At 40.4% G+C, this 12,375-nt stretch overlaps 1 protein-coding gene across 3 annotated transcripts in view; it reads right to left on the bottom strand.

Annotated features, from left to right (window-relative positions):
• Positions 1–60: 60 nt before the first annotated feature.
• Positions 61–12,375, bottom strand: part of tmem266 (transmembrane protein 266) — a 73,189-nt gene continuing 60,874 nt past the window's right edge. For all 3 annotated transcript variants that reach the window (XM_079604111.1, XM_079604110.1, XM_079604112.1), the window contains 4 exons: positions 11,885–12,000; positions 7,392–7,572; positions 4,874–4,933; positions 61–3,390 (listed from right to left, as the gene is read on the bottom strand). In XM_079604111.1, coding sequence (XP_079460237.1) covers positions 2,747–3,390; positions 4,874–4,933; positions 7,392–7,572; positions 11,885–12,000 — 1,001 coding nt within the window. In that variant the 3' untranslated portion in view covers positions 61–2,746. The remainder of the gene's footprint in view (positions 3,391–4,873; positions 4,934–7,391; positions 7,573–11,884; positions 12,001–12,375) is intronic.

Here is a 12,375-nt window from a genome sequence, read left to right as displayed (position 1 = left end):
AACACCTTTGTCGACATCCTTTCTCCTATAACAAACAAAATGAAGCTGAATGTTTGAATTAACCAACTTTTAATTGCTTGACAATCTCTCCCATTATCAGTTTATAAAATCCCTTGTCGATAACACAGGATTAATTTGCCTCAGTCAGAAAGCAGATAGATCTTTTCAAAGGCTCATGCTGTTGGGATGGGGGTAAAGGTTTGGGGTTATGACAACATTCTAACCATAATTTCTCATAAAAATCTTCTAATACTGTATACCTGAAATGTTCGCTTATCGTTTTCTCTCGGTTTTAAAAATACTTGTTTAGCACTTTTCTTTTTTTTTTCCTCGCATAGAATTTGAATACAAACATCAGCATCAGTAATGTAAGAAAGGCAAAGGTAAGAAATTTGGCTGAATCACACAGCTTGACACATTTGAACTTGAATCAAATGTAACCCTGCAGCATTGGGGGAGAAAAGGACTGTACATTGTGTGTCAGTTACATTTCGTACAAATAAACAAATCGACAAATAAAAACTCCCTCCCACGCCACCCTGAATGAGAACACAAGTCTTCCAGCCACACTCTGACATTGGTCTACCGTCTAAAAGAGTGTCTTTGCTGGTTTCATACACCACTCGCCCAACAGACACACTGAAATTCCTGAAGAATCTTCCAATGATGGCTCCCGAAGTACCTCTCCCTGACTCCTTGGAAGGTTGTGCAATTTCGGCAGGAGTGACACACTTTGAGTGCTCTTGGAGAGGGAGAGACAGAGAAATGTGCATCTGTAAGGAGGAACATTGCATGAGGTGGGTAGCAGAGGGCATTATACTCATGTCACTTCCTGTGCCTCTTTCTGAGAACATGAAACCTGGGAGTATAGTGCTGTTCAACACAGAGAGAAAGACAAATTGGCTGTGTCCGAAACAAAAAACAACTCCTGCCCAATCACTCAATGTTTGTACGAAGATACACCCTAATTCTTCAGGGTTCCTCAAATCCTAAACTAAATGAGTTTAGCTCAAACCGAGCTACCAGGATTTTTTTTTTCTAATAACTTTGAAGACCTTGTTTAGCTTGTGTCTTTAGCCACTTTTTCCACCATCAGCCCAAACTTTTCTTCTTGCTTAACCATTCCAATCCGTGCCGATCCGGCCCAGCCGGTATGGATATGGTTTAATTTTTCCATTCTGGGGCTCTATGGAATGTAATACAAATGCATCAGTCATTGCCTTCGTAACACAAAAGTTTACATATGGTATGAGATGTAAATAGCAACCCCGTTATGGAGAATGATCAGATATTTCTATTATTAACTTGTGTTTACTTAAGCGTGTTTGGCTAGGTACAGAGAAACTGGTAGACAGGCAACAGACAAGTGACCAATCCTGAGTGGTGCCATCACTACACACATTCTACCAGCACGGTTGGCTAACCATGCTGAGAATCCCGGGACAAGAACAGTTGGTAATTGTGCCGTGCCAAACCAAGCTAAAGTGGAAATATAATCGTAACTGTTCCTTACCGTTCTTAGAACCATTCAGCTTGACGGAAAAGTGTCTTTTGATTAGAGTTGACACAGGGCCAGATTTGAGGAACCTTGGACAACTCAGACTGTTCAAATACAATTACATTTTCCAAACTGCCATGAAACTGATCAATTTGCCCCCCGATTTCCATTCTGGAGTCGTCAAAGCAAGTTGCAGAAAGTCAGTTTGTGTGTGATCAGTTTGATCCTCAGTATATGATGCAGAGTTTATTTTCCTGAAAATATTTACAAAGCCAAGTGATTGATACTTAGGGCCAGATTAGCGTGAGAGCGCAATCCCATAAAAGCACCGATGGGAGTGGAAAGTTCTGCGCGTGATCGACTGACGACGCGCACATTAAAGAACATAGAGTTGGATAATTTCCATAATGACCAACACAATCTACAAAGAGCAGCACAAATTAGTGTCTGGTTTAAGACGTGCTTTTTGGGGCGGTAAATGGCGCAAATACCAGTAAATTGACGAGCGCAAACCTTAGTAAATCACCTTGTATGATTAATTGAAATACTCTCCTCCCATAAATTTTGCATGTGAAAGGAAAACTCCAACAAATGCATATGCAATAAGGCCAGCCACAAAAACAACTGTTCACGCCTTTTCAGCGCTAATTTTTCACTGCGTGTCTTTAGTAAATCCGGACAGTAGTTTTTTAATGCCAAAAGAAGGTTTGTGCTGACGCAAGCTTCTAGTAAATCTGGCCCGTAGCGTTTTAAAATCTGTTCAGATCTTAAGTCGTGCAGCGCATTCCACCACACGACGGGACATGAATCTGGTGAAAAGAAGCAGGGGTGTCCAATCTCGCTCCTGGAGAATTACCTTCATGCAGGGTTTAGCTCCCTCCAACCCTTATCGAACACTAAAGAACCAACCAAACCAATCTTTTCTGGATTACTTGAAAACTACAGGAAGGGGTGTTGGAGCAGATTTGGAATCAAACTCTGTATGAAGGAGACTCTCCAGCAGTAGAGTTGGTCCTGAGTCATTTACATTGATTCAGCAATTACCAGTCTAGTCTAGTCACACTCTTTCGGTAGACCGGATGTTCCACAAACACTGGAACCGGATATGCCATCCTACCTCAGATACTGCCAGTGAAGGCACCATTTTCAGTTTTCGGACACAGCCAATGAGTAAGTGATATAGAGAGAGAGGCCAAGAGAGAGGCTGCTTCAGCTGGTGTTGGTGGTTACTGTCCCACACGTCATGCTCTATGTGTCTGGTATATGGCTCAGTGGAGTATCTGCCGGCTCCATAAGCCTGTACTTCTCCTCCAGAGATGGCTCGGTCCCCTGCAGGTGAATTAGTGGCTTGGTCTGGAACACACCCAGACTTTCCTGGTTTCTCCTGTTGTATATGTTCACCCTGTGCTCCAGTTCCGGACTGGCCTTCACTGACCCTGCCGGACTGGGCAATTTAAGGTTGACCGGGTCCACCCTGCCTTTCTGCGCTAGGCAGGAGTCCTCGGACAAGGAAGAGAGCAGCTCTTTGACCACCGCTCTGGGGTCGTGGACGCCCGGTTGCGTCCCGAGGGTCAAAGGGCTGCAGTATGGAGGAGGGCAGCAGCGCTGGCCACTGTAGTCGGAGGTGGAGGCCTCCCGTACGGTAGAGCTGCAGTCAGTTGTGGAGCCCAGCGTGTGGCTGCTGATGCTGTGCTGCCGGGCCGTGAAGCTGCAGCTCGACCGGGACATGGTCGTGCTGGATGCTTCGCTTACAGAGCTGCCCGTGCGCCCTTGACCACTTCCCGGGCCGTCTGCACTGACGAGGGAAGGCAACTGGTTGGGGTTGGTGGGAAGGTGGACATCGATGGCTGCTGTGGTTATGACACGAGCACCAGGGTCGGGCACTCCGATGTCTGTATGTACAACAGATTGCATAACTTAGAGAATGAGTGCCATCCTAAATATTTAAGCATCATTGACAGTGGTCAACTGATATATCAGCCAGACCGTTTGGCATTTCAAATAAAATTTGTACAAATGTTTAGTTTCAGTTATCTCATGTTTAACTTTTTAAATTATGTTCTTGCATACTTGTGTTTAATTATATATATTGTATATTTCAACATTTTATGGGCCATGAGCCACATTGCTATCCAAATGTTGTCACTGTCCATTGAAAAAATCAGTTGACCACTAATTTGACCACTAATTCATGCAGGAAATGGTGAATGCACGTCCTGATTTTGCCGAGTTAGACACGTTCCTGGGTCCTGGGACAACATTCCTGTCCAAAAATGTAATCCTAACCAGGGGCTTTCGCACCAGGTAGTTGTAGGAACTAGCCACCAGGGCGGTTCCTCAAGAACTAAATGTTCCCCTAGAGCCATTTTCCTGGTTGCATTCTCACCGCCAGTAGGAACTCTGAAGTGACGTAAACCTATTTTTTATTTAAATTTATTAAAACCTAAATTTATGTTGAAGGCGCTAAGAACGCCAGAGCCTGAACACACAGCGCTCCCATTCTCCGTCTTCATTAGTTTACGATCTGTGTAACAGTCATGTCTAATACGTTATTAGATACAACTGTTATACATAGAAAGTAGACAATATGTTAAGAATTATTAAAAAGTATGAAAAAGTATTATAGCTTTTGCCTAGTTGATGCCTAATGTTGCTAACTGAGCAGAAATACATGTTTGGCTTGGTCCCTTCAAAGTTGCATTGGATTTTCTCCATAGCGTAAAGGTTGAGAGGTCCATCTATCACTGTTTTCCATGTTCGTAGAGTTAGTTAGTGGAGTAAATATTTAGGTTTCCACAGCTTTTTTTTTTTAAATGGCGGGTGCTGGCGTTTTGCATGCGTTTAGCCAATCAGCATACATTAACGTCACTGGTAGATCCTACAGTGCTGGTTTAGACCCTACTCTGAAGCTCATTTAGTTCCCCCAAAAGGAGTTCGGGTACAAAAAACGGGTACTTCCCTACCCCTAAACCTAACTCTACCCATAACTTATCCTAAAATCAGAGGGAAATGATAGGTGAATAACTGTTATAGAAGCACCTAACCCTGGTTGAAAGCCTAAACTTGACATGAACTATAAAAATATGATTGGTTGATTGGAATGTTGTTCCAGGATCAACAAAAATGTTAATCCATGAACACGTTGCACTTGGTGAAATCGGTATGCCAGTAAATGCATGCAATTGACATGCAAAAATTATTTGCATAGATCAAACCTAAAAATTATATATATATATATATATATATATATATATATATATATATATATATATATATATATATATATAATAGAACACAGTATACTCGAAAAGAATCACAATGTAAACATATATAATCAAAATACAATAAAAAGGCAATAAATAACTTTAGTCTTACCGCTACTTGGCTCACTGTAATACTGACTGATGTAGTTATTCATATCATCATGAACACTCTCTGAAACAGAACAAATGTAAGTCCGTCATGTGATCTGATGATCCCAAAACCAACAAACCTAATAAGCTCTTATCCCTAGTTTAAAACAAAATAGAAGCCAAATAAATTTGAAAGGTTTTCTGATCATTTTTCTCATTTCACAGCTTTATAATGGCGCTTAAACTAGTATTTATAACTATGTAGTGAAGCGTGCTACAGTGTCAGCGATGCATTAACGTTCTGATTCTGGCCATGCTTGTCCGCTGCTTGGCCTCCTGACCCAAAAAGAGTGTGTGCGATGTGGCGGAGGTCATCGGCCGGGCAGAAGCTCTTATGATCCGCCTGGCAGAGCGAGGAGTCGACTGCACTCTAAGTGCCATCCGCACATCTCTGGAGACGAGACCCAACTCGCAGCGCCTTTTTAAATTCATTTTTCCTGTTTAAAATATTCATCAAACGGAGGCTCGGGAGGAGATGGGGAGCCGGCTAAAACACCAGGAAGACAATCCCAGCCAAATAAATAACACATGAGGACGAAGACGACCACACACACACTTTTTTTACTTCTTCCGGGAAGGAAAATAAAGAGTTAATATGAAACCATATTCTTCAAAAAAATGCACAATTGTAATCATTGCTTTTGCCAAAATACCATTTTGATTTACACCAGACTAGAATATGTGTGTGAGGTCAGTCTTCATGTCCTGCACTGCAAAAAAAAAAAAACATCGTAATTTTTTTTCGTAAAATATCCAGACATCATTAAAACAAGATGCATTCAAGTAGGAAGAAAAATGTGAAGACTTCATATTTTCAGTCAAGTTTATTTTTCTAAGCGTTCGTTTTTTCTTGTTTTAAAAATGTCACAAAATGTTTGATACGAAACAGTGTTTCAGGCTTCCTCTCAAATCTTAATCATTTTATGAAGTCGTTTTTTATTTATTTTTGGTGTCTCCATCCAGTATTTCAGGAATCCGGTTCCTGAAACTAAGCAGACTTTTGAGAGCGATGATTCAACATGATCACGCAGTGTCTCTCGGCGCAGTAAATCCTCGTCTGAACCACGGCGGAGATAAAAGAGACCTCGCTCTCGCTGAACTCTGAAAGGTAGCCGGCCACAACTTCAAAAAGCAGCTCTTTAAAAAAATGAGATCACTCAGCAGCTCCTATATTTTTTGCGTCTTTGTCTTCGGTGCTTAAACGCGTCTAATTCCTGTCTTTGAGGCGCCGAATGTAAAATACGGGCGCTAAGAAAGGAGCCCTCAGGCAAGCGTCACTCTCTCCTCTCCTCCGCTCTTCCGTCTCCAGGGGTCGGCCTCTGCTTTTGACAGCGTCTCTGTCCATGTGCCGTTTAGAGGAAAGAGCCACGGGCGGGCTCCTGGTGCCCACATTTCCCACAGTCCTCTGGGGGATGAAGTGTGGCTTGCACGAAGACCATTGAGGGGTTTTTCAGGTTAAAGGAACAGATGTTTGTGCCATAGTTGAATACTCTTTCAGGAGGAACAAGGCCCAATGCACAGAGCAGCCTGTGTGTGTGTGTGTGTGTGTGTGTGTGTGTGTGTGTGTGTGTGTGTGTATAACAGCTGTACTCCTGCCAAACAGATCCCGATGTGACCTGACATAATGCGGGGAACATTATAGCGGTCTGTTATAATGGGATATCATACGATCTGTCCTGCTCGTACTGTCACAGTAAATACTGAGTGGATGTTGTAGTCTGTGTTTAAAGGCCGGCTGATTTAATGCGGGAGAATCACTAAACTTCAGCCATTAAATCGAGTATTCTCATTCTCTGTTACACGCTAAATAAAGGGGAGTGAACTGAGAAAAATGACCAGTTACAAATATTTATTACTGGCACAGAAACTACATTTTGCACTATTTATCTAACTATCTATATATCTGTCTGTCTGTCTATCTGTCTGTGTGTCTGTGTATCTATCTATCTATCTATCTATCTATCTATCTATCTATCTATCTATCTATCTATCTATCTATCTATCTATCTATCTATCTATCTATCTATCTACTATCTGTCTGTGTGTCTGTGTATCTATCTATCTATCTATCTATCTATCTATCTATCTATCTATCTATCTATCTGTCTGTGTGTCTGTGTGTCTGTGTATCTATCTATCTATCTATCTATCTATCTATCTATCTATCTATCTATCTATCTATCTATCTATCTATCTACTATCTGTCTGTCTGTCTGTCTTTCCGTCCGTCTGTCCGTCCATCCGTCCATCCATCCATCCATCCATCCATCCATCCATCCATCCATCTATCTATCTATCTATCTATCTATCTATCTATCTATCTATCTATCTATCTATCTATCTATCTATCTACAGAAGAATCATACAAGTTATGTAATTGATACAGTACTGTACTGAAAGTGACGAGAGAGGCACATGTATAAAGGTCACTAGATTTCGGTTGTGAGAGCAGGAACACAGGGACCGGACCGGACTGGTACCTGGAGCAGGTCTGGGATCTCTGGAGTGTTTGTCAGATCCTGCGGGACCCAGGCCGTCTATCTCCTGGAAGCTGCTGCTCTGTTTCCCCCACACGTGATGGATCTGCATGGCAGCCTCTCGCTCAGCGGCCAGATCCAAATCCTGCTGCGCCAGATGAGCCCTCAACTGCCGGATCTCAAACTGACGACGACAGGAACAGAGACGGACTCATATACCGGCCAAATCAAAATAGACAATTCTTATTACAGAATTTATTAGAAATGATTTATCTGTGCACATCATTATTTTTTTATTTATTAATTTGCCTTTGGAATCTTAAATCAAAATAACTTCCCCTCCCTCTAGCAGCAACATCTCTTCTCTGATGATGTTTACTGACGCGAGGGCGGGGTCAACCTGTCACTCACATGAGGTCCACCAATAGCAAACCACAACCATCCAATCACTTCCTGATGGATAAAATCAAGTCCCGCCCAACATTTCTTTTTATTCCAGAAGCAGTTTCACTCAGATACGTCACAATAGGGAAGAAAAGACTATCGCAACTTCTGTTTTGTTTCATTCGACTTGTCTGTATTAGTTTTATTGCTGTTAACCACAATTGTGTCAACTTTAGAATTTGTAGATGGCTTTGCCAATGCATTTTTTTTAAAGGGGTCATATGATGCCATTTAAAAAGTTGATTAAAGCATGTTAACCTATTCACCCAATAAATAAATAAAAAAACATTATTTTTCACATACTGTACATTATTGCAGCTCCTCTATTCCCAGTCTGTCTGAAACGTGCTGCTTTCTACAAAGCCGCTTCTTCTGAAAAGCTCAGAGTGCTCTGATTGGCCAGCTGACCCAGTGCGCTGTGATTGGCCAAACACCTCAAGCGCGTGTCGGAAATGTAACGCCCCTAACCACAATCGCGAGCTTCAGATTCTTCGCGAGCTTTTTAAACACACAGTTAATAATAATGTAGTTGGTTTTACCGTATCAGTTCGAGCCAGAGTCGGATTCTGAAAATGCGGAGGATCAAGCCGATCGATCGGAGCCAACTTTACGTTTCACAGTTCATAGACTTTACATTTAGCTTTGTGCTCTCCCCGATTCAGGAAGCATTCCTTCGTAAAACATTTGGGTTGTACTGCTTTATAAATGAACCTTAACCTCTGATTCCTAATTTCATCTGCTTTCGGAAGGTTTTGCTTTCGCATCCAAACACACAGCGTCTCCGCAACATTACGACAATTCATTTCACTGAAGCCTCGTCTTCTCTCTTCACGCGAGGGCAGCATTATGCTAATATTTCACATTGTGACGTGGACGTTTGAGGAATATCTGGACTTGGATCGAGGCGTTTGAGGCCGGTCTGGATCAGTGTTCTCTGTTAGATAGAATAAATCTCTTCATGAGACTATGGGCTTTGCAACTTTGCAGATGTTATACATGCACAAAAACATACATAAATTACTAAAGGACAAGGAAAACATTGAATTGCATCCTATAACCCCTTTAAAAATATTGTTTTCAATATTTAAATATCTAAACACATTTTTTAAATATTCATTTATATCAGTATTATAGGCTTATTAACAGATCTTAAGGTTGGAAAAAAATATTGTCAGGAAACCTCACTAAATTTAAAGTAATATAATATTAATATAAAAAAAATATGAATGACTAAAATAAATCTGACTTCAATGGAAACAAGGAAATCTGACATTTTGTCCAAAGGCAAAATTTGGCATATTTAATTAGTGATCAACAAATAGTATAAAAAATTCAAATATTTAATTTATTATTTATTTTATGTTGTTTTTATGTTTACCTTTATGAAATCTAATTTATCTGCCACCTTTCTCTCTAAATATCAGGAATCACCACTGGAAAAACCTATACGTTGAGAAGTTAACTATAAATTATAGCTATGGGTAAGTATAGGTTTTCCCAATTATCATTCCTGATAAGAGAGAAGAGTTGTAATTAAATTAAATTAAAATGAAATTGATTTTCCATGGATTTACTGTATTTTTTTGTGACTATACTTTGGGCACCTATAAATAAAATGTATTATTATTATTTGTTGAATCAACGTCCACACACTCGACATAATCAATGACCTCTACTGTTCTCAGGGCCACTGCGCTGATATCGACAGGCCTTAGATCAGTTCCCAACACACTTTTCCAGACATTACTAGCACAGTCTTATCTGCCTTCATGCCCAAGCAGAAGAAACAACAGAAACACATCTAGGGTATATTGTGTATTCAGTGGTGTGCATTGATCGCTGTCTGTGTTATCTGTCTGGTGGACCCCGGACAGGCTGGACGGGTCACGTGACCGCTTTATGTAATACACTGGGTTGGGATTGCAGCTTGAAACGGGAGCTTGCATCATCCGCAGAGACCCGATCAGAAATAAAGCATGAGCTTGGTAAAAATATGAGATATTCAGGATGCATTGTGCTGTTGAGACACAATTCACATCGATCAGAGTCTATCGACTTCAGTGGCATATAATGCTAGACAGAAAAATAAAAAAAATCACTCCTAAAGTGATCCTAAAATGGTTCAAATGCAATAAAATGTCTTAATCTGATCCATCAAAACGCATATATTTTAATTACAGGAGCTGTCTTACTGAGCAGATGAAATTGAAGTGTAATTTGGTTGCGTGTCAGAGTGCCGCCATCTGCTGGTCAAACACACAATGATGACTAAAGCAACATTAATTTTAGAGAGGGGAGAAAACTTGTGATGGCGTATTTTTGTAGGCCAACGAAGTTAGCATCACACTGGATCCCAATTATTATTATGGACTATCGCAGAACACAAGGTCTGTGACTAACAAGATACTTACACCTTTTGTTCATCAAGAAAGTCTTCACAAACGACCACAACCTTTATGAATTTTGAAGCCTAAACACAATCGGCAGACTTCAATAGCTAAACGTGGGCTATAAACAAACTACGCTACGGTCACATGACTTCAATGTCACCATTAAGCTTCCACAACTGTTTCAGTGTTCGTTTAAAAAAAAATTCTCCTAAAAGTTTGAGTTAGTTTGCAAGAGCGTGATTATAAACACAACGAGGCTTTGAAAGCGGACTAGTAAATAGATGAGTTTACCTGTTCAACTGATGATTTTTAATGTCCCTGACAACCTTGTTAACAAGACGAGTAAAAGCTTTAAAAAGAAACATTGACTTTGGGACGATGGAACCGTAAATTATAAAATACGAACTCATTTCCATGTTTTGGGCACCAAAATACGTCGTCCCAGCACCAATCTTTTGCTCTATTTACACCTGGTATTAAGATGTGTTCTGGTTGATCGGATCACAAGTAGAAGAGGGAGACACACATTACACCTGGTGTTTTAATGCGTCTCTTTTGTCCACTTTTGACCACTTCTGTCCTGATTTCGTCGAGGGGTCGGTCTATGGGAGGGTAAATGTATGGGCTTTTTCAGATCTTTCTATCTAATGAACAAAATAAGCTTGTGCAATTTACATGAACGTGCCCGGAGACGACGGAAAAACACACAGAGCATCATCTTTCGTTTGACAGCCGCAAGACCAGCCGAACGCTGTGTGTTAGACATCAGGAATGGTGAGAGAACATAATTTGTGCTTGGTACGTTTTTCATCTTCAGACCAAACTTGGGTCTTCAGCCGACAAAGTTGAAATCCCGTCTGGCTTGCACGCTTCCCATAATGTGTCCGTGTTAGGTCAGTAGGTCGAGAGTAGGTGGTCTTTGAGCGTTGAGCTACACTACGAAAGCAATCCGGTCGAATGCGTTTTACTACTTCTAGAAGTGGTCAAAAGTGGTCAAACTCAAAACGTTTTAGAACCCGTTTACACCTGCATTTACTGCCGTCCACTTGTGATCCCATTCCGATCCACCAAATGCATCTCAATACCAGGTTCAAACAGGGCCTAAGATAAGAAGGACCTAAAGAACTAGTGAAGTGGGCAGCAAGTGAAACTTGAGAAATTAGAATATTGTGCAAAAGTTAATTTATTTCAGCAATTCAACTTAAAAGGTGAAACTAATGTATTTTATAGACTCATTATATGCAAAGTGAGATATTTCAAGCCTTTATTTGTTATAATTTTGACGATTATGGCGTACAGCTTATGAAAACCCCAAATTCAAAATAAAAGAATATTGTGAAAAGTTTTCATAAACTGTAAGCCATAATTATCAAAATTATAACAAATAAAGGCTTGAAATATCTCACTTTGCATATAATGAGTCTATATAATATATTAGTTTCACCTTTTAAGTTGAATTACTGAAATTTTGCACGATATTCTAATTTCCTGGTTTCACCTGTAAGTGTTTTTAGTACTGGCAATTACTAAAACATTTAATAATCGAGCTGTATTCCTAATGTTGCTGCCAAAGTAAGTGTCACTGGCCTAATATAAGTGCTTTTTGTGTTATTTTGGTGGAGGAAAGGTCGTAGCAGGAAGCATCAGTTGATGGTCACTCACGGCCTGCTCCTGACAGATCTGTGTGAGTCTCTCCAGCTGTTCCTCTCTCATAGCTTTGGTCTTCTCGTACTGCTGGATCTCCATCTCCATCTCCACCTTCACCTGCAGCACGTACGCTACACAAGAGAAAAGAGCAAAGTCACGTACTTTTCTTTGGTAGGTCCTCTGAAGCGCTCAAATCCTTTCTGAGCAAACACTAACAAAAAAAAAAGCAGCATGATATTAACATGGCTTATGTACTGTACATTCACACACCATCGGTCAAAAGTCTGGGGTCGATTCTATTTTCTCAATGTTTTTGAAAGTCTTATGCTCTCTAAGGTTGCATTTATTTGATCAAATATACAGTAATATTGTGAATTTTTATATTACAATTTAAAATAACTGTTTTCTATTTGAATATATTTTAAAATGTAATGTATTCCTGTGACCGAAGCTGAATTTTCAGCATCATTCCTCCAGTCTTCAGTGTCACGTGATCCTTCAGGAAT

Source organism: Phoxinus phoxinus (assembly GCF_949152265.1).
Source record: "Phoxinus phoxinus genome assembly, chromosome: 25".
NCBI lineage: Eukaryota > Metazoa > Chordata > Actinopteri > Cypriniformes > Leuciscidae > Phoxinus > Phoxinus phoxinus.
This window is presented reverse-complemented; position numbering and strand designations above follow the sequence as displayed.